The sequence below is a fragment of the Ursus arctos genome, unplaced genomic scaffold (assembly GCF_023065955.2).
Source record: "Ursus arctos isolate Adak ecotype North America unplaced genomic scaffold, UrsArc2.0 scaffold_7, whole genome shotgun sequence".
In the NCBI taxonomy this organism is placed as follows: Eukaryota; Metazoa; Chordata; class Mammalia; order Carnivora; family Ursidae; genus Ursus; species Ursus arctos.
Window position 1 is genome coordinate 13,521,713 of NW_026623089.1, and position 27,120 is coordinate 13,548,832.

Genomic DNA, 27,120 nt, shown 5'->3' on the forward strand with positions numbered 1-27,120 from the left:
TGAATAAAAAGTCAAATTCCTATGAAACATGCAGAGTGTTTATGTTTTTGTTATGATGGTGGAAATACCAGATTGTGGCAGAAGAAGTCAAGTAGTTAAGGCTAAAAATTCAAAGTAATATTTGATGTTGTAAAAATTGTATAGGTTTCTTTTCTCTTTCCTTCACATTTTTGAAGAACCTACCTTGTAAACATAGTGATAAAATGCCAAGAATATTAGGATTTTAAGGAAATAATAGAGCCTATTATTTAAACTACAATATAAAAGGCAATTATATTGATGAAGAGCTACATGGGCTTTGTGTGTGTGAATAAACTTGGCCTGTGTTCAGCTTCTATTTGTTCTTTTGGCATAAACACATATTGTGTGTGATTCCAGTTTAATGGGGACCCGTTTGTATGCCAAGCAGCTGCATTTTAGGACCTATTGCGTGATTTCATAGCTCTCTGAAAATTGGTTCTATTCAGAACAAGAGATAGAAGAGGAGAGGGGGGTGGTGTGGAAAGGGGGGGGGCAGAGCCTCAACACACAATCATTTCTTTTCAATTGGAGCCAGAAAGGTTGATGACAACATGACCATTGTGTTATAATGATAAGACCACTAAGGCATCTGTACCTCTCATCAAGGCTTTCACACAACAGCAGATACAATTTAATTCACTGCTCTGTCAGCAGTGCTGATACCATTATGCCGTCTGTCTCCACAGTTATAATCACTGTCCTCTGAGAAATGCAGTTGAAATGATCTTGAGCAGTCAAAGAAACTCTCAATTAAGGCTGCCACTTCCAATGTGTCAGATTGTGTCTTATGCACTTGGTACAATTTTCACTTCCAATCCTGTTTATTTACAATGTCTACCAGTAATTACGCTTAACGTGTCATTTAGTGAGGGGGGCCCCTGCCAAGCCGATTGTTGGGTGCTGCTGTACCATTGAGTGGGAGTTTCTCGAAGTCAATGCCATCAGCAGCTTTTAGGCCCTGATGGGATGCAGTAGTAATGTTGATAATGCAAGTATCGTGCTCATCAAGTCATAATTAGATGCCACTCAAATGTGCCACTTGTAATAACAGTGTTGATTCATGTTTTTCTCGGTGACTGCAACTACTAATTAGTTAAGTGGTTTTTGGTTGGCCTGCATTTGCTGCAGATTATTATTACCCCTGAAAAAATGTCAAGGTTAGAGATGTTTCTGGCCATTTAGTGCTGCTTTATGAATTTGAATATTAACATAATAAGAACTTTGGACAGACTTAGGAAGTAATACATTTTTGTATTTAATTTGGAGAGAAATTTTTTTCCCCTGAGTTTAATCATAATTGCAGGTTAATTAAGCTTAAATGAAGCAAAAGTAATCTCTCTTTGTGTTATGTGAGCCCAGTGCTTTTTGCCTAACTTTGTTGGGTTTCACATTTGGGTGTACTTCATTTTTCTTTTTGAAGCCAAACAAATGTCAATAAGTATACACGTCTACAGTGAAGTTTTAAGATTCTGAGCATTTTCTTTTAACTAGAAATGTGGATGAAAGGAATTGGCAGTTTTCTCTCACTTGATCTTCGAAGTATAATTCAGGTTCTAAATTACTTTGTACCTTTGAATCTCAATTTGTATAAACCAGCTACTAAAAGAACCTGAAAATTACTGTTTTTCAAGCATTGGTAAAATGTCCAGTAAAATTGTATTTTTCGTCCAATCTTCCTGACAGTCTGTGATGCAAGAAGCGTCTGCCTTCATCGTCATAGAGAACATAACTGTCGTTGCTATGCTTTTCTGCCCCGGGGTTTATTAAATCACAGTAACTACGTTGTCACTCACGAAGAAAGCTGTTGCATGCTGACCTCAGCTACACTGCCACGTTGTTATTCCGGTTAAGGAGATCAAGTTAAGATTTAATTTTAAAAATTTCTCTCTAGCTAATTTTCCTTCTTAGATCCATGCGTTCTGTCCCGCTAAGAAAAGGAAATCGCGTTTGCCACTTTTTATTTAGGAGAGATCATCTTGAGTCAGTGGACGTGTCTATGGCTCCATGTACAGCTACATAGAAAAAAGACACTTCGAACAGCCTGACTAGCTTTCTTAAAAATGTGTGCACTAGCAGCGAAGGCTCTTCATTGGGTTCTTTTTTCCCCTCCACGTCCAAATATTAGCTAAGACTGAACCAGGGCAGCATCTTCAAGACTGTTTTTTTCTCCCTCCGTGCTAGCTGAAGGTCTGGCGAGCTAAAGAACTGAAGTATTCTGAGTCATGGGACACAATGTGTGGGCTTCTGGAATCGCTGACTAATCTCTGAATGCTGAGACTTTTTTCCCCTCCTTCCTAGTTTCTCACATGGTTATAGAGGAAGTCAATTTTATGCAGAACCATCTTGAAATAGAGAAGACTTGTCGAGAGAGTGCCGAGGCTCTGGCAACAAAGGTGAGACTCTTCAAATAAGGGGATTCTACCTGCGCTTTTTAATTTCAACTTGCTTTTCTGAAGAGTGGCCTCCTGTCCACTCTTGCTTTTCTAATCCATTGTCTCTGCTCTGATGAGGAGGGAAAGTGTCCTAAAGTGTTGTAAATTCTCAGAGTCCTGGGATAGGAGTGTGTAAATATCTTAATGCCTCTGTTCTTTCCATTGTAAAAGGGGCATTTGTATGTGTGTATTTCAGCATTGGTGCTTTTTGCCTCTGAAAAAATGGCCCCAGAGTTGTTCCTTCAGCTGGACTTTCTAAATGTCTGTGCATTGGGTGAACCCGTTCACCGAGTTTAAAACGAACCTGGTGTGACATAAAGGGGCAATGAGTGTTTCACGTTTGATTTAGATGAAAAAGTCAGCCTCCAGCCGTACATTTCAGGTGATTATTTGTGAAAGCAGAGTGAGGGCATGCTAAAGGTGACCTCCAGTGTTCCACTGATTGCTTCTCGCTGATGAATTTACCAAGAGTGTAATTTTCTATATTCTGTCTCATCAGAAGTACATTATTATTAAAGAATGTTTTTATCTCTGTCTTACGTATTTTGGGTTGGGTAAAATGCATCTGAACCACTTCATCAGAAAATGGATTACAGCAATTTTTAACCAAATATCATTAGTAATGCTGGTTGTGTGTCTTTCTCTCTTCCCCATCACCTCCCTCCAAAGTATGTCTTTGGATGGGACTGAAAGTCTGCAAATCAATCAGCCTATCTGTCTATGTATCTCTCTGTTTAATTTGTATGCATTAGCAGTGTGCTTGCTAGAGGTATTTGCTTAATTGTTTGTGTAATGACACTACATTAGAATTCATAAGATAATGCAGTCAGAACCTAAGAATATACACGTGTGCAAGCAGCTCCTCTTCTGTTATTCATTTGAAGAATACACAGCAATACAAGCCATTGCTTTAAAAACAGTGATCGTGTGGGTGCTTTCCCATCATTTCTTCTGTGCTACCCTTCACTAAGTGTTCACTGGTCCACAAAACTGGGTACATTCTCTTTTCATATCCTTTATTCTTTCTTTTGCAACAGGTAGAAAAAATGTCTTTGGAGCATACTAGCTGCTCTGAATCTTGCAGTGGCTAAGGACAGCACTTATGTTTTCTCTTGCTAGCGATAAGTATCCCTGTTGCCAGTAGTACATGCAAAATGAGAACCCGGACTACCTCACAGGACTGGCAGAGTCCGTGGAAAGCAACAGTTTGGGAGACAGTATATACACGTTTTATTCCCAGTGATGTCATTTTTGGGCATATGTGACTTTGGGCAAGTTATTAGTTCTGATCTCTGGACTGTTGTAGTCTCATCTCAGATGACAGGATGGACTAGAGTTAGGACAGCAGGGAGAATGGGGCAGACTTTTCCTTTTTTCATGATGCACTCCACTCATGGCTCCATACTAGAGCCCTTTAAAAAAAGATTTGATCCCCCCCTTCCTTTTTTTAACTTACAGGTGACTTTGAGCAAGAGAATGCATCTCTCTGAGCTGCAGTTGCCTTGTCCTAAATGTCAGGGTGGACCAGCATTGATTTCCTAAGAATATCCTAGACCCACTGATGCTGGGAGTGTGGCCCAGGCCAGGTGGGAGCTGAGAAAGCTTCCAGGGGACCTGGTTATGAACCACTGTGTTACTAATCTCAAAGGTCAGTTTTATAATTGAGTCTTGACAATAGGATCCTTCACTTGCACGGTTTGTCCTCTATTCGTGAAGTCTTTATGAAAATGGCCATGTGGTTGTTTTTGAGGACACAATGTGACCTCGTGGGACTTGGAATAAAAACAGGTCAGAAAGCCTATAGATGTGCTCATTGGATCTGGAAGATACTACAGCTTCGAATGCAGAGTTTGGAAGCTTCATTATATGCATGACCCATAAATAGCACATGCTGCTTTAGGTATCCCAATTGTCATTTTTGAAAGTGGAGTCCATTCTTAAAGCAGCAAAGTTTCTGTAAATTTATTCTTATTTTTTCTAAATCTTTGCTCTCAAATTAATGACAAATGGAATGTTTAATTCTTAAGATGCAATTTGCATAATTTTCTTAAAAGCAGGGGTGGATACTTTGCTAAAATGTGTAGGTTAAACTGATAAATGTAGACCAATTATTTAAACCATATGGTCCAAATCTGTTTAACTTGCTTATTTTGTATCTTTAAATATTCATTAAGCTGCACCCAATATAAAAACTATTTAAATTTGAATGTAGTAGAAGGTTCTGTTACTACAAGGTTATAAAAGATTTACTTTTGTTTTGTGACTTAGAACAGTTCCAAAAAACAATTAGCATGCTATTAACATACATAGCATGATGGATAATAACTTCAATAAAATTGCTTAACCAAAATTTGTGAATTCAGAGTTTTCAAAAATATCCAGTTAGTATGGTCATGAGATCTTTATGTATATAAATCTCATGTTTCTTCCTTCAAAATGTGAGGATGATGTTTCAGAGAAACTTCTGTTTTTTTTGTTGTTGTTGTTGTTTTTTTAAGCGTAGGCTCCACACCCAACGTGGGGCTTGACCTCGTGACCCTGAGATCATGAGTCGCATGCTCTACCGACGGAGTCAACCAGGCACCCTGTGTGTGGCTTTTTTCTTGAGTTAGTAACTTTGTTAAATAGAGTAGTGGTACTTCAGCCAGATAGTGCTGGCGGATTTTGGTGCCTGGCTTGATAGAAAGAGGCCTTAAACGCTCTCGAGGGTAGAACTGTGAATGAACAAGTTATAAGTATTATTGTGACAGTGGCCCAGGAACAAGCCTATTAAGCACCAGATGGCAAAAATTAGTGTTTTTGTGCTTCTGTGAGCATCCTGGAGGAAGAAGAAGTTGCATGGTTGTATATCTTGGTTGAAGAAAACTAGCTGATAAAGTATTCCTGAAGAAAAATCAGACGCACAACCTGAACCCTCTTTCGTTACTATTAGAAGTGGACGCTGAATTTTTCCTGCGTATCTGTCACTGTATTAAGCACTTTCTATGTAGTATCTCATTCAATCCTCATGTTACGGGGCAGAGGCTGTTTTTATCGTTAGTTGCTGATGAGGGGACTACCGCTCTGAAAGATGAGGTTATTCAGAGGCAGAGACATTCCACTCCAGAGCAGGACTCTTAGCTCGGATTTCATAGACTCGGATACTGAAGCACTGCCTGCTCTGTATCAAAGCTTCTGCGTCTTGATGTGCATTAGAATCACCTGGGAGCTCGGAGCGCGTACTCTGCTGGGTTCCAGGGCCAGAGAGTTGGGTCTGGTGAGAGCCTGTGCACTGGGATTTTTTAAAAGCTCTCTAGAGATTCTAATGTGCAGAGCTGGAAACCATTTGTTTAAGTATTGGGAGGCAGAATTACAAATGAAGGCTTGAGTGTTTTCACTTTGTCCTTCAATTGTGATTTTCTCCTGCCGCTCAGAAAAGATGGCATCGTCTGAGTATCGGCCAGGATCCTTGAGCCCCTAGTGCCCCCGTAGCGTCCACAGTGCCAAGAGCCCACAACAGGCTTTACCTGACGTTTCGTCTTGAGGGAGAGGGGCGTGGAGGTCAGGGGCTCATATCTTACTCCTGACCCTCTAGAGTGCTGTGGGGGGCTTGAAGCTGGAGCTGTGGGCGGCTTGAAGCTGGAGCTGTGGGCTGGGGACCGGGAAGGAAGGGGTTGTGTTGGATTCCCTGAGTCGAGCTCACGAGGCTTCCCAGGGGGTGTCTGTGGAAGGGTTCATAGCCATTTCTAACAGATTCTTCCTGATTCCCCAGAAAGGTCAGGGAAGCTCTTGTGCTCCGGACAGGCTACTTGAGATATAGTTAGATTCAGTGTGACTGGGGTGAGAATCAGTTCCCCGTTTGAAACGGTGTGGGCTTTTCCCTGAGGGAAACCCTAAAGGGGGTCCTAATTATGATCACACACCAAGGGCCCAAGCTGGACAAGCACCAGCGTGTCTTATTCTGATGTAAGGTTTATAGTAGAGAAGGTAGTTAGCTTGCCAGGGAATTAGGTTTCTGTTTCTACTTATGTCCAGTGTCAGTTATTTAATTCAGAACTTGTCTTGCTGGCCCTTGGCCTTTAGTGAAAGAAAAGAGGTTGCATTTCTATATGTGCATGTGTTCAGAGGAGACCTTTTATTCTTTAGTCTTGAGAAAACATAAGGAAACCCGACTTTCCCTCTGTGGGCTTTGGACCAAGTTTAGTCTTTGTGTGTGCTTTGTACTAATATTGATTTGCACCTACACGTGAACCAAAGAAGGCAATGATAGCTGAGTGACTGAAGCTAAAGCCCAATCATTTCTGCAAAGGGAATAACCAGTACATTAATGAATTAGGATTTCTTTTCTTTTCTGTGAGCTAGAACTCTTTTCATGGAACAGAAACATCTTGTACTTTCTTCTACTGTCAAAAGAAAAAGAAGTAGGAATTTGTTAGTGAGGGATATTGGAGAATCCCATGGAATCCATGAGCTGGGAGCATTTGGAGAATATACCAGAGTCCTGTGGGAAACCCATCTCCATTATTTTTCTCTGCCTGTCTCTATACATTGGCTCTATTTTTGGCTTTGCTACAGACTACCTTCCTCTATTCCTCAATTCAGTAGTGGATTGTGGTTGCCCATAGCTTCTGTACATCTAGACACATGGATGGCAACTCATCTCTCTGTTCCAGCCTCCAGGTTTCTAGAGAAGGGATTTGACTGACCAAGCTTGGGCTCATGTGCTCATGTGCTCATGTGCCTGATCCCTGGACTGATTGCTGCAGCCAAAGGGCTAGGGTGTGCTCTGGGGAAACAGGGTTGTTCCCACAGGAATCCCGTGGAACAATGAAGAAGAGTAGCAGGCGTTCAAAGAAGAGGGAGAGCTGGGCTAACAAGCATTTAAAGGGTGTGCACAGCAGCAAAGAAAACATTTTCTTGAAATAAAGTGCCTTAATTAAGACTGTTAAGGATAGAATAAGTTGAAATTTGATTTAATCTATACTGGTGTCTTATCTTAATTCCTTTTTTTGTTATCAGTTGTAACAAGTATTTTCCCATGCTGCTGGCTGTAATCCAGGCATCAGGTCTTACTTTAATAAGTTTAATACTAAAAAGTGTAAATAAAACCTTACTTCATGAATCTTCTAATTGTTAGTTCATGCTGTGGGTGTTGATGACTGTGTAAGACAGAAATACACTTAATCTGTCTATTGTTTAAAAATCCAAGACACTCATTTGACTGCTGTTAAAATAACTGTTTTTATATTTTGCCTTAGCTAAATAAAGAAAATAAAACATTGAAAAGAATCAGCATGTTGTACATGGCCAAGCTGGGACCAGATGTGATCACTGAGGAGATCAACATCGATGAGGAAGATGCCGGCACAGACCCAGAAGGCACCGCAGAGACCTGTGTCTCCGTGCTGTGTCAGAAGCAGATCAAAGGTGGGACTCTTGGCTTCATCACTGCGTGTATTTTGGGTAATGTTTCTCAGCCCTGGTTGCCCATTGGAATCATGATCGGAGAACTTTAGAACTTGGGACCTGCTTCGAAAAATTTCGGATTTAAGTGTTCCAGGGAGTAGCCCGGTTGAGAATCACGATAGGACGTAACATTGGTGTGTTATGTATTACTTTCTCTTTTGGGATTAGGCCCTTTTGAAAGAATGGTCTTGATGGAAACAACCAGTGTGTGAAAAGTCTTAAAAATATGGACTATGCATTGAGATATTTTTGTTAAGCGAAAGAAAGAATGGATGAAAATGTATCTAGCCAACGCCTCTGGTTTGTCTGGTTCTTTTTTGGAATCTTTGGGGAAGATTCCTCCCCAGACTGCTTAATCTCTGCCCTCAAAGGACTTCTCGTGTGATCCAGGCACTGAGCTGTTAGCAATGTGCGGCGTTCAACTGATATCAACGCTGTTAGACCACTCACTGCATAGGTCTGCTGGAAGCGGAATATCACACGGTTCCTCTGTTAAATACACTTCAGTTTTATTTGTGATTGTATATACATGTGACTATATGTACACATTGTTTATGTTAAAGGTGGAGGAAAGCCGTCTAGGGCCCAATAACTTTTAGGGCACTTTAGCATTAGGCACATGCCAAATGCAACACTAGCTGGCCTGTTGGGTTGGATAAAATGGCAGTTGGAAGGAGAGAGAAGGAAGTATAAAGAAAGCCATCATTACCTGACTCTCCACCCCCTTAATCTAAGACAAAATACTGTTTGTATAGGTGGGGAGGGAGGAGTTTACAGGATTTTCTTTTGTTCATGATTCTCCCCTCCTCTTAGGTCTCGGATCATATAGTCTCTCATTCCTCCTTCAGGGTTAGACAGCCCGGGAGAAAGAGTTTTTGAAATAAGTGTCTGAGAACTCTTTCAGGCTGGGTTCCTGTGAAAGCTTGATTCAATTTATAAATAACTCCAGAGAAGGGTTTTTATTGTCCTTAGAGGGTAAGAAATTAAAAGTAGTTAAAACCTGAGTAGCAAAACTGGAGGCCTTGGGTATCAATTTAAGGACTCTGTGCTAATCTGTGGGTATATAGTTTTCAAAAGATTTATGTATTTGAGAGAGAGATGGAGAGAGAGTGAGCAGGGGGAAGGGTGGAGGGAGAGGGAGAGGGAGAGAGAGAATTCAAGCAGACTCCCAGCTGAGTGTGGAGCCTGACTTGGGTACGATCCCAGGACCCTGAGATCGTGACCTGAGCCAAAATCAAGAGTCGGAAGCTCCATTGACTGAGCCTCCCAGTCGCCCCTCTGTGTATATTTTTTTTACCTTTTGAGTGGTGGAAGTAACTTTCATCTACCACCAGAAGCTTTTGCACTTAACGTTTGCTAGTATTTTCATTTTTGTAATACAGTTTTCATTAAATTCCAATAATAAGAAATATGAAATAAATTAAGAAACAAAACACCAACAACTCTGCAGAGAAAATTACTAGAATTAACCCTTTTTCAAATAGGTTATATTTTGAGTCCGTTCAAATAATGTTTGAGGGCTATACATTGGCAGCCGGTCAGGATTTTTTTCTGCAAATCAAAACCTGCAAATTATCAACTGCCCCACTGTTTGTTATATTTTATTGTGATAAGAGCCCATGGCCATTTTAAAATAAAAAGGAAATTAGTTCAATGCCTTAATTTGTTTTGCTGAAATCTTAAAAAAATTTACTTCTAAAATGCCAGATAGTTTTCTAAAATATGGGTTTGGCAGAATGCAAAGAAAACATAATCTGGTACATTTAATAACAGTGAGATTGCTGTGGCTATATACGGGGGCACAGAAGTGAGATTTCCATCGTTCTCTGCTTCTTTATTTTCCTTTTAATCGTTAAATAACCTGACCATAAGCTACACATGGACTGGCATTTTCAGTTCTTTTGATTAGATTTATTTATTTGAATTTGAATTTGAATGTATTTATTTATCTGAAACTAATGATGTACTATAAGTTCACTGTTAAACTTGAATTAAAAAAAAAGTTTATTTATATTGTTTCCCTCCCCTTATTTTTTCTTTAAAAATGCAGAACTTCGAGATCAAATTGTATCTGTTCAGGAGGAGAAGAAGATATTAGCAATTGAATTGGAAAATCTCAAGAGCAAACTTGTAGAAGTAATGGAAGAAGTATGTATCTTAGGCCTGAAAGGCAAGACTTTTGGTGTTTTCAGAGTGTTTGGAGACTGGCTGAGTTAAAAACTTGCTGTTGGAAGTTAATCTCAGGCGTGAGAACCATGTATCAATTTGATCTTCTCTTCTGCCCTCTGTTTCACATAAGATCATGAACAGTCGTATACTCACTACCCAGTTCGGTAAATAAAGCACCAGAATAGCAATGAAGTGTCCCCATTGTCCCCCATATTTCACTATGGGAGGCACATTTGTAAGAATGAGATCTGCAGTTTACGTCGTCTACTTTATTGCTGCTGGTGAAGAAGTATTTGGCTTCTCCGTCGGATGGTTTGGCTCTGTCGGGAAGGACTGTCTTCTCACGTATCTCCAAGATAAGCGTAGGTGATAGATGGCAGAATGGGTTCAAGTGGGCGTTTTGAGAATCTTTTTCTTTTTCCTTTTGAATGGTCTTTTTTTAATAATTTTTTTTAAAGATTTATTTATTTATTTATTTATTTATTTATTTATTTATTTATTTAACAGAGACAGCCAGCGAGAGAGGGAACACAGGCGGGGGGAGTGGGAGAGGAAGAAGCAGGCTCCCATTGGGGGAGCCTGATATGGGGCTCGATCCCAGGACTCTGGGATCACGCCCTGAGCTGAAGGCAGACGCTTAACGACTGAGCCACCCAGACGCCCCTCTTTTGAATGGTCTTTAAGAACAGGAGCACGTAATTGCCTTTCTGTGCATGATGCACAGAGGAACTGCCTTTGCCGTCGTGGTTTAATTTGTGTCCGTGGTTCCTAGATCCTATAGCCCAAGCTTCCAAACCCATCCCGCGGGTGGCTTACGAGCAATGCGGAGGCTTCGAGGTTGCTGATCCCTCCAGCGGGCAGCCTTATCCAACTACCTCAGTTTGCTTACCTATCTTAGGGTTTTCGTAAGGGCCCGGATGCGAGAAAGGTTGGGGGACAGTGTCCACCAATTTCAGCCTTGGTCGCATTTATTTACCGGGCAGGACATGCTGATGAATGGGAAGAAGGATGATGATATTTTGGAAGTGGCATTCCTGTTGGAGAGTGTCTACCATTTACTAATTCAAACCCAAACCAAGAACAGAGCTTATACTAAAAGTATCCAGTTCACAGGCTCTCTGGCATGCCGTTGGATTCAGAGTCCTTTTCCAGGACCATTATCTTAGTTTGCTTCTTGACGGTAACCGTCGGAGAGAGACAAACACGTTTTGATGCACTTTCTTCCTCAATTATGATTATTTACTGAGGATCCTGTTCCCCTCCCACTTAGAAGTGTTATTAGAAGCCCTTTCAGAAGTTACTTTTATTATGACTATTTCAGACATGTGAAAAGTATAAAAAACAAAATAAGGAACACCCATATGTCTACTACCTAGCTTAATACATAGTCTTGAAAACCCCAGTGTCTCTCTCCCTAACTGCATTTCCCTCACTCCCTGCCCTATTTCCCTACACAACTATCATTCTGAATTAGGCTTTTGTCATTCCAACGCATGTATTTATGTTTTTTGTAACAGTACTTGGTATTTTGAGTGTTTTTAAATGATGTTAATGTACCTGCTTTTTATTTTTATTTTTTAATTTTTATTTTAAATAGGCTCCACGCCCAACATGGGGCTTTAACTCACAACCCTGAGATCAAGAGTCACATGCTTCACTGACTGAGCCAGCCAGGCACCCTCATACCTACTTTTTAAAATTCAGTGTAGTGCATTTAAGACTTACCCACGTTGATACATGTAACTTTGCATTCTTTTTTTTAATGGTCCCGTGATATTCTCTTCTAATTGATTGATGTCAAAATTATCTCAGAAATGTAAGATTTTTGGGAAGACTTTCATGTGTGTTTTATTTAAGCCAGAAGTCATCAAAGTGTAAAGTATTTTTTGTGTAAAAAATTCAGGTATGTTTTCCTTAAGTGTCATCACAGTTTGAAGTGAAGATCAAAGTTGAGTATTGGCTCTCTGACTACATGATTTGTATATTTTCTGGGTGCTTTCTAGTTGGATTTTTGCCTTGAAAATATCAGTCATTTACATGGGTAAGGACCAATGCCATTTGGAATTTGTAAATAAGTTCTCTACCAAAGGTGTATCCTAACTTAAATAGCTACCTGTGAGGCCTTAAGAACAACTTTAATAAAAGCTCAAGACAGTAAAGCCAGTTACTGCTTTAAGTTATAACTTCATGTTGGATGTTGAATAGCAGTTTGTGTATTGGACGTCCCCTTATGTCATGTTTTACAATGTTGGGTGTTTTCTTCCCTCACCATCTCACATTTTTAGGTAAATAAAGTTAAACAAGAAAAAGATGCTTTAAGTTCAGAAGTTCTTGAACAGAGAAGAGTCTTAGAAAAATGCAACAGAGGTAGGTGTTTCCAGTGTTTTTTCTCAGATACAGATGTAATGTATTTGGTTTGCATCCATTTTGTGTTGTTTTGTACCTGTGCCTAAAAAGGCTTGTAGCAAGAATATCCTATCTTGGTTTTCCTGATTTCTAGCCACAAGTCTCTCCCTTTCCGGTTATTTTATTGGGACTTCTAAACATGCTGTCACTTGAGGAATTTACGACCCACTTCAAACCAAAACACTGTTTTGTCTCAGTGTATCCTGGGACCATGGCTGTATTCGCTCTCCCCTCAGTATTTATTTATTTGGTAGGTTATTTTCAATCCAGAGGAGAGAGAATATCTACACAGATACATGTGACATGATATGAAAGAATTTTAAATGAAGAAAATATAGAAAATTGGGCAAAGCAAAAGTAAAATTAAATATTGCGATACAAGGTCACGTGCTCGCTGTGCGGTCTCGTGCGTTCCTGCCCGTGTCAGTCATGTCTGGCTCTGAGCTGTCTAGCAGCCAGCATGATGAGACCGATTCATGATCATTTATATGAATCTCATGAAAATGATCCTCTTGATCATGAAAAGCAGACCTGGTCTCACGGTGAGAAGGAAATTTCTCCAAAGGCTACCTCTTAGAGAAAACGGAAACCTTGTTGTAAAACCCAGCCTCAGGTCCCATGGGGGCTGTGTTTTTGTGTCCCCTGGTTCAGGACGAGGGAGTGATGCCAGAGTACAGGAAATCTTTGAGCCTTCCCTGTTGTCATTGGTGGTAGTTCTCCATCTCGGGGTGATGAATTGAGATTTTTGAATAAAGACCTCGTAGTTCAGCATGGGAGATACGGTAGATGGTGACACTTCTCAGCTTGTTCCACATTTAAGAAGATAGAAACGGTCTTGATGTACTGTGCTAGAAACAGAGGGTTCTGCAAAGATGAGTCACGTGGATCTTGCCTTTAGCGAGCCCTCTCTCTAGGAAGAGAGAGAGACTATATAAATGAGTGCATGATGAGGACCAACCTGATTTCTTTCAGAATCCAAGTTAAAAGGGCCAGGACATGTGAAAACTCACTTTTTATTACGGTGCTCTGGACTTAGAAAAGAGCGCCAGTTATGTTGCCCAGGGCTTTCAGATAGTCATAGTCGTCTTTGTTTTCTTCGTGAAATTTCTCTTTTAAATAGGTTTGAAAGTCATTTGGCCCTCACGGACGTATAATTCACGTCGCAAACCACCACTTCTGTTGCTTTACTGGAGTAAGACTGTTCGTCTTTCCTCTGAGAAAGCAGTAGATTTACAGAGTACGGAGTCTGAAATTCTATGTCATTACACAGCAAACCAGTCCTTAGTCAGTTAGGACTGAAGTGTCCTGGCGGAACATTGTGTGAAAGCAGCCATTAAGAGGCCTTTTTAAAGATTTTATTGATATGACTCAGCTCAGGATTGAAAGTGCCTCTGTGAAGGCAGACGGAGAGACCAGTGTGATACCTACCTGTGCTGTGCCTGGTTTCTAACGGCGTCGTCACTCCCTCGGTCCTGTCTGTATCATTAGCTAACAAAACAGGCCACAGAATGTCAAAAAGTAGCAAAGATTTTGTGTTGCTGCTATTTGACAGGACCTTCCCTTATTTAAAGATTTTTGTCCTACGCTGATTCTTTCATTCAGAGCTCTGACTCTGGGCCTCAATGGATGTAAGACTGTTTCTTTTTGTAAACATGGAGGATGCCTAAAAATAACATATATATGTATATATATATATTTCTTTTTATTCAGGTAATATACTTTTTTTGGTGGAAAACGTAGATTCAAATAGGAAAAGGAAAAAAAATCGTAATCGTTAACGGTCCAAAGATAAGCACTATTAACATCGTGTATATTCTTCCAACCTTAAGAAAACCATGTATATACATTAAATTGTTTGTTAAATGTGTTTATAACATTTATGGAAGCTGAAAAAATATCAGCAAAAGAAATACCTCTTTACCCATTGATACTTTCCAAGCCCCTGAACATCAATCTCCACTTGAACTCCCTCCCTTGGATTTTTATCGTGGCTTTTATTTATAGTCCTACCAAGTGTGTATGAACCTCTGAACAGCATGTTGTTTAATTTTGCATGTTTTTGAAACTTACAGTAATGCTGTCACCTTGCATATGTCCCCGTGCAGTTTTTTGTGTTTGTGAGGTCTCTCCCTGTGGAAGGGCTTTGCTCTGGTATGTTGACTTTCACCGCTGGATCGTATGTCATTCAATATCTGTCCCAGAGTTCATTGACCCAGTATCCTGTCAGTGGCTGTTTTGAGTTTTGTCCAAGATTTTGCTATTCCAAGTCATGCAGTTATGAAAATTCTTATACACGTCTCCTGGTACACATGCCCTAAGATAACAAACGTGCCAAATGTAAGAGTTTATCTTCAACGTAAGTACATAATGCCGGATTATTCTTTAAATAGATTTCCACTCCTGTTAGCAGTGTGTTTGTTCCCGTTTTTCTGTATTGTCTCCAGCTTCGTGTAACTCTACGTCTTGATTTTTGCCAGTTCCCTCTTTCGTGAGTCTAAAAAGGTGCCTGTGTTTTGACTTTCCATTTCTCTGATTACTAATGAAAATGAGTATCTTTCTGCACGTTCACTGGCCTTTCACATGTTTCCTCTTCTGTGAAATGCCTTGTCGATGTGTTTTATATGTAGCTTGTAAAAAACAGAAAGGAAGTCATTTAAAAAAAATATATCATGAATATCTTTCGGTTCCATAAATATGCTTCTACGGTGTCATTTCGATGGCAGAATCGTGTTTCTTGTATATAACGTAGTTTCCTGGGTCTGCCATGTGAGACCATCTGGATCATTTCACTGTTTTCAGAAGCGATGCTGAGAGCATTCTCGGAGCTTTATTGCTGGATGTGTTCATGATTTATTCTCTTGGGGGAATCAGTACATTCCTGAAAGTGGAATTTTCGAGTGAGAGGGTATGAATGGTTTTAGATTTTTGATTCATATTGCCAAGGTGCCCTCCAAAAACGTTTGATCCATTTATATTCCAACCAGCAATGGCTGAGAGCGCTTGTATGCTGGTATAAAGAATCTTTTCAACACTGTTTTTCATCCATATTCCTGACCGTCTCTGTGGCACATTGTCCATTCCTTTTCTTGTCTTCCTAAGTGTCCATGCTAGCGGTAGAAGAGTATGAGGAAATGCAGGTAAACTTGGAACTGGAGAAGGACCTTCGAAAGAAGGCGGAGTCGTTTGCACAAGAGGTAAGTATCCACAGAGACCTAGTTTTAAATTTGTATTTCTTAAAGAACTTTGCAGATGACGTGTCAAAATATGTTTTGAAGTTGAATAAGAACTTACCACTTAGAATTAAGGGAGGCCAGCTCTGGAATAATGTCAAGTTCACTGAACCTGGTGTTAGAAGATCTGGGTTCACATTTTCGCCGTGTCAGTCACTCGTATGACCTGAGAGCAGCCCTAGTCTCCTTGGGGCTTCACTTTCACCATCTGTAACATGGGTGATGCTACCAACCCAACCAAGTGGATTTTGAAATCAAATGGAAATTCCTCAAAAGGATTTTGTGTACTATAAAATGCTGTTATAGGGGAAAGAAATTATATTTAGGGATACCTGTCACTGGTGGTGGAAAGTCCAGCTTGAGGACAGGATCTCTGTTTCAGTAGCCTTAGAAATCTAGGTGACATCTCCAAATACCATCTCAAGTAATAGTATCATGGTGTTAATATTTCTCTTCACCTGCTAGATGGTGGTCTTACGATGTGAGTCGATTCTTGGACTTGCTGTGGGCCGTTGCCATGTTGTACATCCATCATTGTAGCCTTTCACCAGAGTCATGGTTTTCCTCTCATGTCAGACATAAGCTTTGAGCTTCTCATGTTCCGGCTTCCCTTTGTTGACATGTTGTCGGGAGGTGGTCTATGGCCCTGGGGCTGGTTTACAGGGAGAAGATGAGGCCCCAGTTGGCCGAACTGTAACAGCTCGTGATCGGGCGCTCGTCTGCCCGAGATTTCCGTCGTGTCTCAGTATTTTGAATCTGCGTGCACATTGTAGGTGGTGAAGGAAGGTAGCTAAGGAAATGGAAAACATTCAAGTATCCAAGGTGCTGAAGGAAGACAAAGCATAGGGTTATGGGAATGACATTTGAAAATCAGATGACGGTTTTGTGCCAGAGTCTTTCTGCGCGCGAGTGTAGCTGTGCTGGCAGTGAACTCTGTGAAAGGTTTCGTCCGAGAAGCTGTGATTTGAAATATTCTGAATCATTTTATTCAGAGAGTTTAATGAAAGGTGAGTAAAAATTGTTCTCTTATTACTTGGAAGGGAGAAAAAATATTGGAGTGTGTCAGAGCCCTTTGGAAAAGCTGCAGCCGTATAAACAGTCAGGGGGAGGGAGACTGGGGATAACGTGAAGGCGCCTCCGCTGTAAGACTGCAAAGGTGGGCTTGTTTTGACCCGAATGCCGGGGGCTTATTTTGAGAGACATTTTCAGTTTTGCACCTGTTGTTCGTGGAAAGACGTTAGAATACAAAGCAGCTCGAGGAAAACTTGAGGCCGTGCGGTAGCAGAGAAGATAGACGGAAGAAGCAGGATTCTGCTAAGAATCTGAAAATGAGTGATGTACTCTGCCCTTCACCTGGTAGCGACCAGTGGAGACGGTGATGCCCACACGTGACCCCCCCCCCCCCCCCCCCCGCACGAGCAGACGGAGGCGTGGGGAGGGAAAGCAAGGGTAGCTGCTCGCACTCCTCTTACGGGAAGCGTCAGGGTTTGCGAGGGTGCCTGGTGCTTTTACAGCATCTAGATTCCGTCTACACAATACTGAGAAGAAAAGATTTAAAGATTTTGGTTTTTCTAAGGTAATCTCTACACTCAGTGTGGGGCTTGAACCTACAACCCCAAGATCGACAGTTGCACGTTCTACCGACTCAGCCAGCCAGACACCCCAGAAACTGTTCTTTAGAATAGAGTTAGATTGGAACCCATATACCTTCCCCTTTGCATGGTTTCCAGATTCTTAGCTGCCTTTTCTTTTTTAAAAAGATTTATTTATTTATTGAGAGAGAGAGAGCATGCGCGAGTGGGGTGAGGGGCACAGGGAAACTCCTGCTGAGTGGGGAGGGGGTTGTGTTTCCATCTCAGCACCCATGAGATCCTGACCTGAGTGGAAACCAAGAAGCGTCAGACGCTTAAACGACCGAGCCACCCAGGTGCCCCGACTTTCAGCTTTTCAACAGATAACTACTGCTAAAAGGTATAGGTCTTGGTTTCAACAAGAGAAGTGCCAGTCTTCTGCATTTTGGTTTTTCTTGTGTTCAGCAAACATCTTCATAAGCCAGACACGGTGCTGATGGTGGGAATTTAATGGTGAGGAATGCAACTATGATCCCTGCCCCTTTCGAGCTTGTAGTCTGGAGCCTTAGATCTCAGTAAAGTTAATTTACTTTATATTTTTATTACAAAAGGAATGTATAGACCTTGTAAAACATACAAACAGTTCTTAAATGTGTAAAGGAAAATGTGGGAAGTTTCTCCCACATTCCTTCTTCCACTTGTTCATTTAAAAAACAAAGATTTGTGCGTGCACACCCACCCCCCCAACAGGACTATTACTCAGCCATAAAGAAGAATGAGATCTTGCCATTTGCGACAGCAGGGGTAGACCTAGAGGGTATCAGGTTAGGTGAAATAAGTCAGAGAAAGACAGATACCGTATGATTTTGCCTCTCTGTGGAATCTAAAAAACAAAGCAAACCAAACAAATAAAAAAGCAGAAACAGACCCGTCAATACAGAGAACAAACTGGCGGTTGCCAGAGGGGAGGGGACAGTGAGGGGATGGGAAAAAATGGGTGAAAAAAAAAGGCAACATGAAAAACAAAACAAAAACTGTACCCCTCCCCCTCAGTTAGGAGGCAGCAGCCAGTTGTCTTCCTATGTTAAGTTTTTGTAGTTTTTCAATGTAACTTCAATTTTCAATGACAGATTTAACTGTACTTTTCAATTATATTTTATTTTGCTGGTCAGTGTAGTTTTCTTTGTTCGAAGGCATGGATACCTCATTCAGGGTGCAGTCTGGATACGCCGTGAGACTGTTTTGTAATGAGTACTATTTTCTTCCCAGACAACACAGATAACATTTTAATATTCTTTCGGAAAGAATGAATTCTATAGAAATGACATAAGCTTTTCTTCTCTTTTTCATTCTTTGAAAAGATTTATGATAGTCTTGGAAATTCTGACGCCTGTGATGTCATTTGTGTGATAAGCGACTACTCCCTAACTCTAGCTGTCAGGTTCTTTTCTTGGTTCAAAGCCAAATATGTTAGTGTTTGTTCACTAACTTTTCTTTAAGCACATCTTCAGAAGGTGTTATACGGAATATTTAATGTTAGTGTCTTAAGGTCTAGAAAAGGTAGTCTAGTGAGTAAGTTTTTCAAGTTACCATGGTTATCTAGAGGAGTTTCTTTCCTATATGTTCTTTTAATCTTATACTATTATTATTTAGGAATTGTTACAGGTTCTGCAAAAGAAATGCACATTATTAACATCCCCAAGACATAATCTTCACTCTTTCCTTTCTAAAATAACCAAGTTGAGATAATTGATAATTCTCTAAGTTGAACAGGTTTTCCCGAGTGCTTTGTAGAGAAGGAGAACTGTCGCTTTTTCCCCAAGAGCGAACCGAAGCCTGGAAAGGCAGTGCAGTGAGGGACACAGCCTCGCCCTGATTGACGGTGGCCTGAGCCCAGCGCTGTTTGACAGCTGAGCTCACCGTCTGTCCTGGTCGCCACACCGTCGGCTGCCTCGCTGCCTGCTCCTGGCCTCCGAGCACTCTTGGGGAAAGGCCTCGCTGGTTGGAAAGCCACAGGACTCTGGGAAGCCAGGGGAGTCCGGCTGCTCTTTGCAGGCCTTCTTGTTGGCTTCCTGAGGTATTTGCTAAGACCACCGGCAAGGGACCCCAGCCGAATTAAGTTGTGAGAGGGGAAAAAGGCATTTAAAAAATGACCGTAATAATAATAGGAACTCGAAATAGCTCGTTTCAGTTATGCCATTGGTTTCAGATGTCAGAGACTAGATGTGATATGGGTGAGATGTGGGTGAGATGTGGGTGAGATGTGGGGGACTCTTCCCCAGCATGTTGGTGCTTGTGGCCTCACTGGCCTCGAGCTCAGCACCTGTGCACGCACATGCATCCCCTCGCGCCTTCTCGGCACCTTTCATTCTCACGCAGAAGTGAGCTGTCAGGTGGAAGAAGAATGTTAATGTTCCTTACAAATGCTGTTAAGAATCTGAAACTGTGAAGCTCTAATATAAAGTGGGCCTAATGTCAGAGTTTATAAAACCTTTCATGTGTAGCATCACCCACTGGCTAACTTGTGTAGGGTATAAAGGAAAAGAAGTAACAGGTTAACAGAAAATAATGTTGTATTAAAAAACGTGAACTTGTAAAGCTAAACGAATAATATATGTAAGTTGCTTAATAAAGTGGCCAATAAATATTGATTTACCTTTTCCCACCTCTTCTTTACCCTCCTGACTGTTAACTACTTTCATCACTGGGGAAAAGCTATTTGGTATAAAACAAAACACTAGGTTTAGTAAATACCAGAAGAAGGAGATTAGCCAGGTGTTTAAGAGCTTGGGCTTCTCAATCAGACAGATCTTGGTTTAAATCCTGGTTTTGCCCCTTCCATGTGTTCTTGGGAAAGTTGCTTACCTGCTTTGAAACCTCACTTACCTTATTAGTAAAAATGGGATAATAGTAGTATCTACCTGGCAGTGTTATTCTAGGGATTAGACGATATGATATATGTAAAACCATCACCGTATCTATCACATGGTGTTAGTCAATTCTACCTATTCAAAGCAGAAGTATTTAATTCATAGGATTGATGTAAGGATTAAAATAATACATATAAATATTTAGTAGAGTACCTGGTATAAGTTCTTGATCAATATTAGCCAGTACTATTACTATTCATGTATTTTAAAGCAATAATAAAACATTAAAAGCTGAGGTATAGGACTCAATCATTGCATATATACCTCGTTGGGGCAAGGGTGAAGGTCCTTGAAGGTTGCATGAAAGTTATGGACGAAGTCCTAGCAGTCATTACTTGTAAAACTGTAATACTGTACAATTCAGAAATTGCCCTTAACTTTTCAGTAAAAACTCCATGTACTTTTCTGTTGCTCCACTTTCAGTGGAGGAAATCCGTGACGTGGATCCGTGACGTACATCTTTGTAATTAACTCCTGCAGATGTTCATCGAACAGAACAAGCTAAAGAGACAGAGCCACCTTCTGCTGCAGAGCTCTGCTCCTGACCAGCAGCTTCTGAAAGCTTTAGAAGAAAACGCAAAGCTCATCCAGCAACTTGAAGAAGAGAGAATTCAGCATCAAAAAAAGGTAACAGATTTTCTTCTGGCGTCTGAATACACACCCACAGACATGAGAGGGTTCAGTCCGGTCACTTACAGCTCCCTTGGTGACCTTCGTTAAGTCTTTCCCGTCTTTTTACTTTTTAGCAAAAAGTAACTACAAATGAACTCAATTTAGTGGCCAAGTAGAATTTATAGCGCACTCCGATAGACTTCATAACAATCTTCCCCCTGTCCAGAGGTCTGAGGAAGTGAAGGGAAAGAGAGAGAACTCAGAAAGAGCTTGCAGAGTGCACGCAGTTGGGACACCTGCGAGTTGATTGTGTTTTTGGAGGCCGCGTACCCTGGGAGAGTACGTTAGTCTCAGAGAACTTACCGGAAGGCACAAGTTTTATTCAAAGAGGGAGGAAAAGTCCATGCTAGTAGTCATTGTTTGCCCAGAGAAAATTTCTGATTTTGTAAACTTGCACAAATGTATGTGTTTAAGACTTCCTAAGTGGTTATTTTATTTTGTTTGAGTGGAGCTATTCCAACTGACACAGCCACCTTTGTGCGCCAGGCAGAAAAGAGAGTCATCGCGGTAGGTGAGAGAGAGAGGAGGCGGGAGTGGGGGGGAGGCAAAGAGGTGGGACAAAGGCTTTGAGGTTAAAGAAACCACGTAAGAAAAATTACATCAATATTTATACTACTTATGGTGTACCGCATTTGTGAAGAAAAGGCTGCTAGCTGCTATTTATTATCACCTGTCAAAGTCTCTTTAAGCAATAATATTGACATTGAGTCCTTGGAAGTGTCTGAAGTTTTTACAAAGTTGGTCCTGAGGCAGGGCTGATTTTTTTTTTCCCCTCAATAAGAAATGTTGGTGTATGTGCAAAACCTCCTGATGAGTAGATGGTAGCAGTGGTTGCCCTGGAAAGAGGACCAGGGACTAGACTAGGGAGGAGAGAATTAATTTCTCCTCCCCTCCTCCCCTCCTTTCTTTCCTTTCCTTTCTTTTCTTTTCTTCCCTCCCTTCTTTCTTTCTTTCTTTCTCTTTCTTTCTTTCTTTCTTTCTTTCTTTCTTTCTTTCTTTCTTTCTTTCTTTCTTTCTTTCTTTCTTTCTTTCTTTCCCCACATGCAAGAATTACCATTTCAAATAAAGAGAGAATAAAGGAATATTTTTTTTTTTAGCTCGTGCTAGAATTTTTCAGTTCTGAAAAGTCTTATTAGTTGTAGTTAACCCGTTTAGTAAATAACACAGGCCTAGAACCTACTGAATGGCACTGAGGTGTGGGACTCAGTCGTTGAATATGTACTTTGTTGGGTAGGAGGAGAGAGAAGCTGATACCGAAGATTCGCCGAAAGTCATGAATTGCTACGATCAGTCATTCTGAGACTGTTCTGCTGTACTATGCAGTTGTTCTGTGTAATCTTCCATGCGTGTGGTCCTTAATAGTTCTTACCTGTCTGTAAGTTCCCCTGCAGATTCTCCAGCTGTCTTTTAAACACTGTGCTGTTTCCATGGTGATAAAAGCAACATATGCTGCTACTAATAAAAAAATGTTTAAAATACAGTACAAGTTAAGGAAGAAATTAAGATTACCCAAGAATTCTGCCTCTTGGTACCTATCCAGACTTTACACAAATGGATAGTTCTATGAATGTAGTTTAAATGGGATCTTACCATGCATACTGTTCTACAACCTGATTTGTTTTCAGTTGGTAACATATTGTCCCATGTCAGCGTGTAGTGAGCTTTGTGATTTTAATTCTTTTAAAAGATTTATTTATTTATTTTAGAGAGAGAGCATGGGTGGAGAGGCAGAGGGAGAGAGAATCTCAAGCAAACACCATGCTGAGCACAAAGCCCTGTGCGGGGTTCAGTCTCATGACCTGAGATCACGAAATGAGCTGAAACCAAGAGTCAAACGCTCAACCGACTACACCACCCAGGCATCCCAACTATGTGATTTTAAATGGTTGTGTAGTATTTCAGTTAGTGAGCACAGCATGATTTATTAAATACATAATATCGTTGGATATTTAAGTTATTTTCAGTTCTTTCCTGTTATGAAGAGCACTGTAGTGAATACATGTGAATACTTGTCTTGCTATTTCTTTCTTTCTTTCTTTCTTTCTTTCTTTCTTTCTTTCTTTCTTTCTTTCTTTCTTTCTTTCTTCTTTCGTTTTTTGAGAGAGAAAGTGTTTGAGCAGGGTGGGGGGGAGAGAGAGAGGGTGCGGGGCTTGATCTCATGACCCTGAGAATATGACCTGTGCTGAAATCAGGAGTCATCGGATGCTTAAGCAACTGAGCCACCCAGGCACCCCTTACTATTTCCTTAAAGCAAGTTCTAAAAGTAGTATTGCTGAATCAAGCAGTCTTTCCTCCTCCCTCCCTCCCTTCCTTCCTTCTTTCCTTTCTTTTTCTTTTCTTTTCTTTTCTTTTCTTTCTTTCTTTCTTTCTTTCTTTCTTTCTTTCTTTCTTTCTTTCTTTCTTTCCCTTCTTTCTTTTCCCTTCTTTCTTTTCCCTTCTTTCTTTTCTCTTCTCTTCTCTTTCTTTCTTTCTCTCTCTCTCTCTCTCTTTCTTTCTTTCTTTCTTTCTTTCTTTCTTTCTTTCTTTCTTTCACTTGTTACCAAATTGTCCCCCCTCCAAGGGTTCTTTTTCATGCTACCTGAATTTTTTCTTGAAAACAAGTATGAAGCTAATAATCTGTTTTAAATGAATTTCTTAGATTTTATTTTACCCTTTTGACCCATGTTTCAGCGCCTAATTATCTGAGACGTTAGTCTCCAATAAATTTATATTGACTTAAATAGCTGGTATTTTAAGTATCACCTATGCTCCAGAATTTGTGTGGTTTTTAAGACGGATTGGTATCTCTTTGCTATGAAGTGCAAAGTAAAGGGAAACTGATTTTCCCCCCTTTATTTTTCCTTGACGAAGGAAAAGCTATGAAAGTCTTTCTGATTTACAGGTGAAAGACTTAGAAGAGCAGCTAGAAAATGCAGCGCTCCACAGAGAGATTCGCAGCCTCAAACAGCAGTTGGGGCTTCTGGAAGAGGATAAAAGAGAATTGGAATTGAAATACCAGAATTCGGAGGAGAAAGCCAGAGATTTAAAGCATTCCGGTAAAAGTGTCCGGTGGGCTACTGTGTCTGAGGAGTCTGTTAACCTGGCCTGTAGCGAGTCCAGGACACTTGCTGAATGCTATACAGAAATACCAAGATCGATTCGGTAGAATGGCCACCGTGCTCCAGGGATTCATAAGCACTTTGACTTCTTTGTGGATTCAGAGCACTTGTGAGCTTCCCATACAGAAGGAAGAGACAAAGATACTTCTAATCTGAGAAGACCACCATTTTAGCATTTCTCAGGGCTTCAAATAGGAGAGATAGGAATATTCTTGAATACTTATTTTGTTCATTTTAGGGAATTTTTTTTTCTCTTTCCTTTTTTTAGAGAGAGAGAGCATGAGAGCGAGCGGGGTTGGGGGGGAGGGGCAGAGGGAGAGAGAGAATCCGAAGCAGGCTCCATCTCATGACACTGAGATCATGACCTGAGTGCAAAGAAATCAAGAGGCCAACGCTTACCCGGCTGAGCCACCCAGGTGACCCTTAGGGTGCATTTTTAAAAAGAATTAAACTTTTAAGGTTCATACAACCCTTATCTGTGGTCTAATTACACCCGTGAACTAATACTTTCAATGTCACACCTAACAATAAAATGGGCAACAATATGTGTATCAGTGGAAAAACTTTTAAAACACCAGGGGATAGTTAAAGGATTTATTCATTCAGTTCCAGAAGGCTTGACAGGAATGTGTGAATTGGATTATTACACAGGGATAAGTAATAAGTTTCTGTTGGAAGGTAGGTGATTTAAGGAGGCAGGTTGTTCCCTTTTATAACAGCTTCAATGTTCACTTGACATATTTTTGGTTAATTTTATACTAGAATTTTGAAATCCATATAGAAGAATCAAGTAGGCTTTTTTCCCTTTAAAAAACATTCAGTGCTTTCTAACCCACAATGAAAATGAATTGCAATTTACTTTTTAAAAAATTGATCTAAAATTAAAAAGTGTGCCATTCTTTTTAAGTGAATATCCAGACAGCCTGTGGCCAAAGCCATCTTTTTTATTTATGGAGGGGGCAGACACTAAAGAGAACCTGAGATTCTGTTTTGAGTATGTTTTATTTGGTATCTGCTGTGTGTGTAGCCAGCCATACCCTAGGGTAGTATAAGAAATCTAGAAGAAAAGAAACCATGCCTTTTGTCCTTGAGGAACTCAAACTCTCTTTGGAGAGACAGACACATGCATGTGAATAACTAGAGGACTCTTGGCCATCAGAGAGCATAGCCCACACTGCTTATTTAAGTGTTGAGAATAGAAATACACAGGCAGATCATTGGGGGGTGCAGTCATTCATGGAGAGAGGAATGGCTGGGGACAGGGAGCCATTCCTGAGTGCAAACAGCGTTCAGTGCTTAGAGCCTATTGGAGCCCGTATTCAAAGTATTCGCATCTGCAATATACATTGAAATCCAGCTCCTTGAACTCAGAAACTGTCTTGAACAGCACCAAGCATAGACCCTTTCACATTGTTGGTGCCAAAATACCTGCTTCGTGAAGGACATGGATGAATCGAGTGGATAAATTCTATTTCCAGAATCCTCCTTCGGAAGAGCAAAAAGTTTCTGAAGTTACAGACATTTGAGAGTCTGAGTCTGGTTAAAACCCAGAACTCCAGGATTTGCAATTTTTGAAGGAAATTAGATGGAGGAGGGAAGTATGTTATTAAAATTCATTACTAAATGTCATCTTTAAAATTAATTCCTGGTCTATACCCTTTAAAAGTCAAGTATTCACAATTTCTTAGTGTTCTGAGTAGTAATATATGCCATTGTTAACAAATATTTCTTCAACCTACTCAGTCCTTACTTCCCACCCGTCCAGCCGTTGTCCTGAATTATTTTTCTTTTCCATAGCTGCACATACAGCCCCAAGGCAGTAACGTTTTCTTGTAACCCACGGCGGGCCCCTCTTGCATTAGTGGTCGCAGCCCGGATGATGCGAAGGTTAAGACGTTCTGCGGTTTCCTACCGAGCTGTCTAACTTTGTCTTAATACCCAGAACTTGATTTTGAGAGAGGTTACGGTTTTTTTTTTTTTTCCTTTATGTGTGTAAAAGGTGCTAAGTGGCTTGTTTCAGCTCCTTTCTGAACGCTTGTTCTCCATGCAGTTGACGAACTCCAGAAACGCGTGAACCAGTCTGAGAATTCCGTACCTCCGCCGCCCCCGCCTCCGCCGCCGCTTCCCCCTCCGCCCCCCAACCCCATCCGGTAAGCGCTGCCTTGTGTCGCCCCTGCCTTGTGTCGTCCCTCGTCAGAGAACCTGAAGTGGGTGCTACTGGGATCCCTTCCTTAAAAACAGAACCCAAAACTACTGACTTAGGTTGCGTCCTTGGAGGGGTGGGTGGTAAAAACTCTGAAACATACCAGCTGGTATTTCTCTCAGAAAACGTTCTTTTTTTTTTCTTCTATTTTTATTTTTTTAAGATTTTATTTATTTGTTTGTTTGTTTATTTATTTATTTGAAGATAGCGAGAGAGAGCACAAGCAGGGAGGAGAGGGAGAAACAGGTTGCCTGTTGAGCAGGGAGTCCCATGTGGGTCCCAATCCCAGGACCCTGGGATCATGACCTGAGCTCAAGGCAGCTGCTCAACCGACTGAGCCACCCAGGCTCCCCTCTCAGAAAATTTCCTAAAGGCCCTTGTAACATATATAGAAAGGGCCCTAAGAGACACCTGGCAGAAACATTCTTGCGGCCTGCCACGTTCCTCTGCTGTAGATGTCTGGATTCTATGTGGTTGTTCCAAACCCAAGAGCCGGACATGGGGTTAAGAAGTTGGATACTTTAGTGTTACGATTTCAGCGCATGACGTTAGGATTTCCTTTCACTGGAAGACCAAGGAATTTCGAGCTTTTCCAGAATGATTTTTTTTTTAATCTTTTCTTGCCCTGATTTGAATTTAAAACGCTCTGGTTTGTTCATTTACTTTAAAAATAAAAGTACTAAACGAAACAAAAACTTATCAGTACTAATTGTCACACACCAGTAATTAAACTCAGAGTGCTAATTATGTTTTATCCCTAACCTCATATTTAAACCTTTAATAATGCCAAGAGAAGAACCTTCCATAAGAAGAAGAAATTATGTTTACATTCTTGTGATGGGGAATCATCTATGCAGACAAGAATTCACTTTTTCTGAAGCCTGAGGTGACTTGGTGGTATTGAGTGCCGGAATTAGGCACAATCCACCCCAGGAAACCTAGA

General features: G+C 40.8%; 1 protein-coding gene across 4 annotated transcripts in view; it reads left to right on the top strand.

Annotated features, from left to right (window-relative positions):
• Window positions 1–27,120, top strand: part of SHTN1 (shootin 1) — a 96,146-nt gene that overhangs the window by 29,141 nt on the left and 39,885 nt on the right. For 3 of the 4 annotated variants that reach the window (XM_026494221.4, XM_057308259.1, XM_044382182.3), the window contains 8 exons: window positions 2,320–2,414; window positions 7,691–7,859; window positions 9,949–10,046; window positions 12,353–12,434; window positions 15,573–15,667; window positions 20,685–20,831; window positions 23,758–23,911; window positions 26,025–26,124. In XM_026494221.4, the coding sequence (XP_026350006.1) occupies window positions 2,320–2,414; window positions 7,691–7,859; window positions 9,949–10,046; window positions 12,353–12,434; window positions 15,573–15,667; window positions 20,685–20,831; window positions 23,758–23,911; window positions 26,025–26,124 (940 nt within the window). The remainder of the gene's footprint in view (window positions 1–2,319; window positions 2,415–7,690; window positions 7,860–9,948; window positions 10,047–12,352; window positions 12,435–15,572; window positions 15,668–20,684; window positions 20,832–23,757; window positions 23,912–26,024; window positions 26,125–27,120) is intronic. The other variant, XM_057308258.1, reaches the window with a different exon arrangement.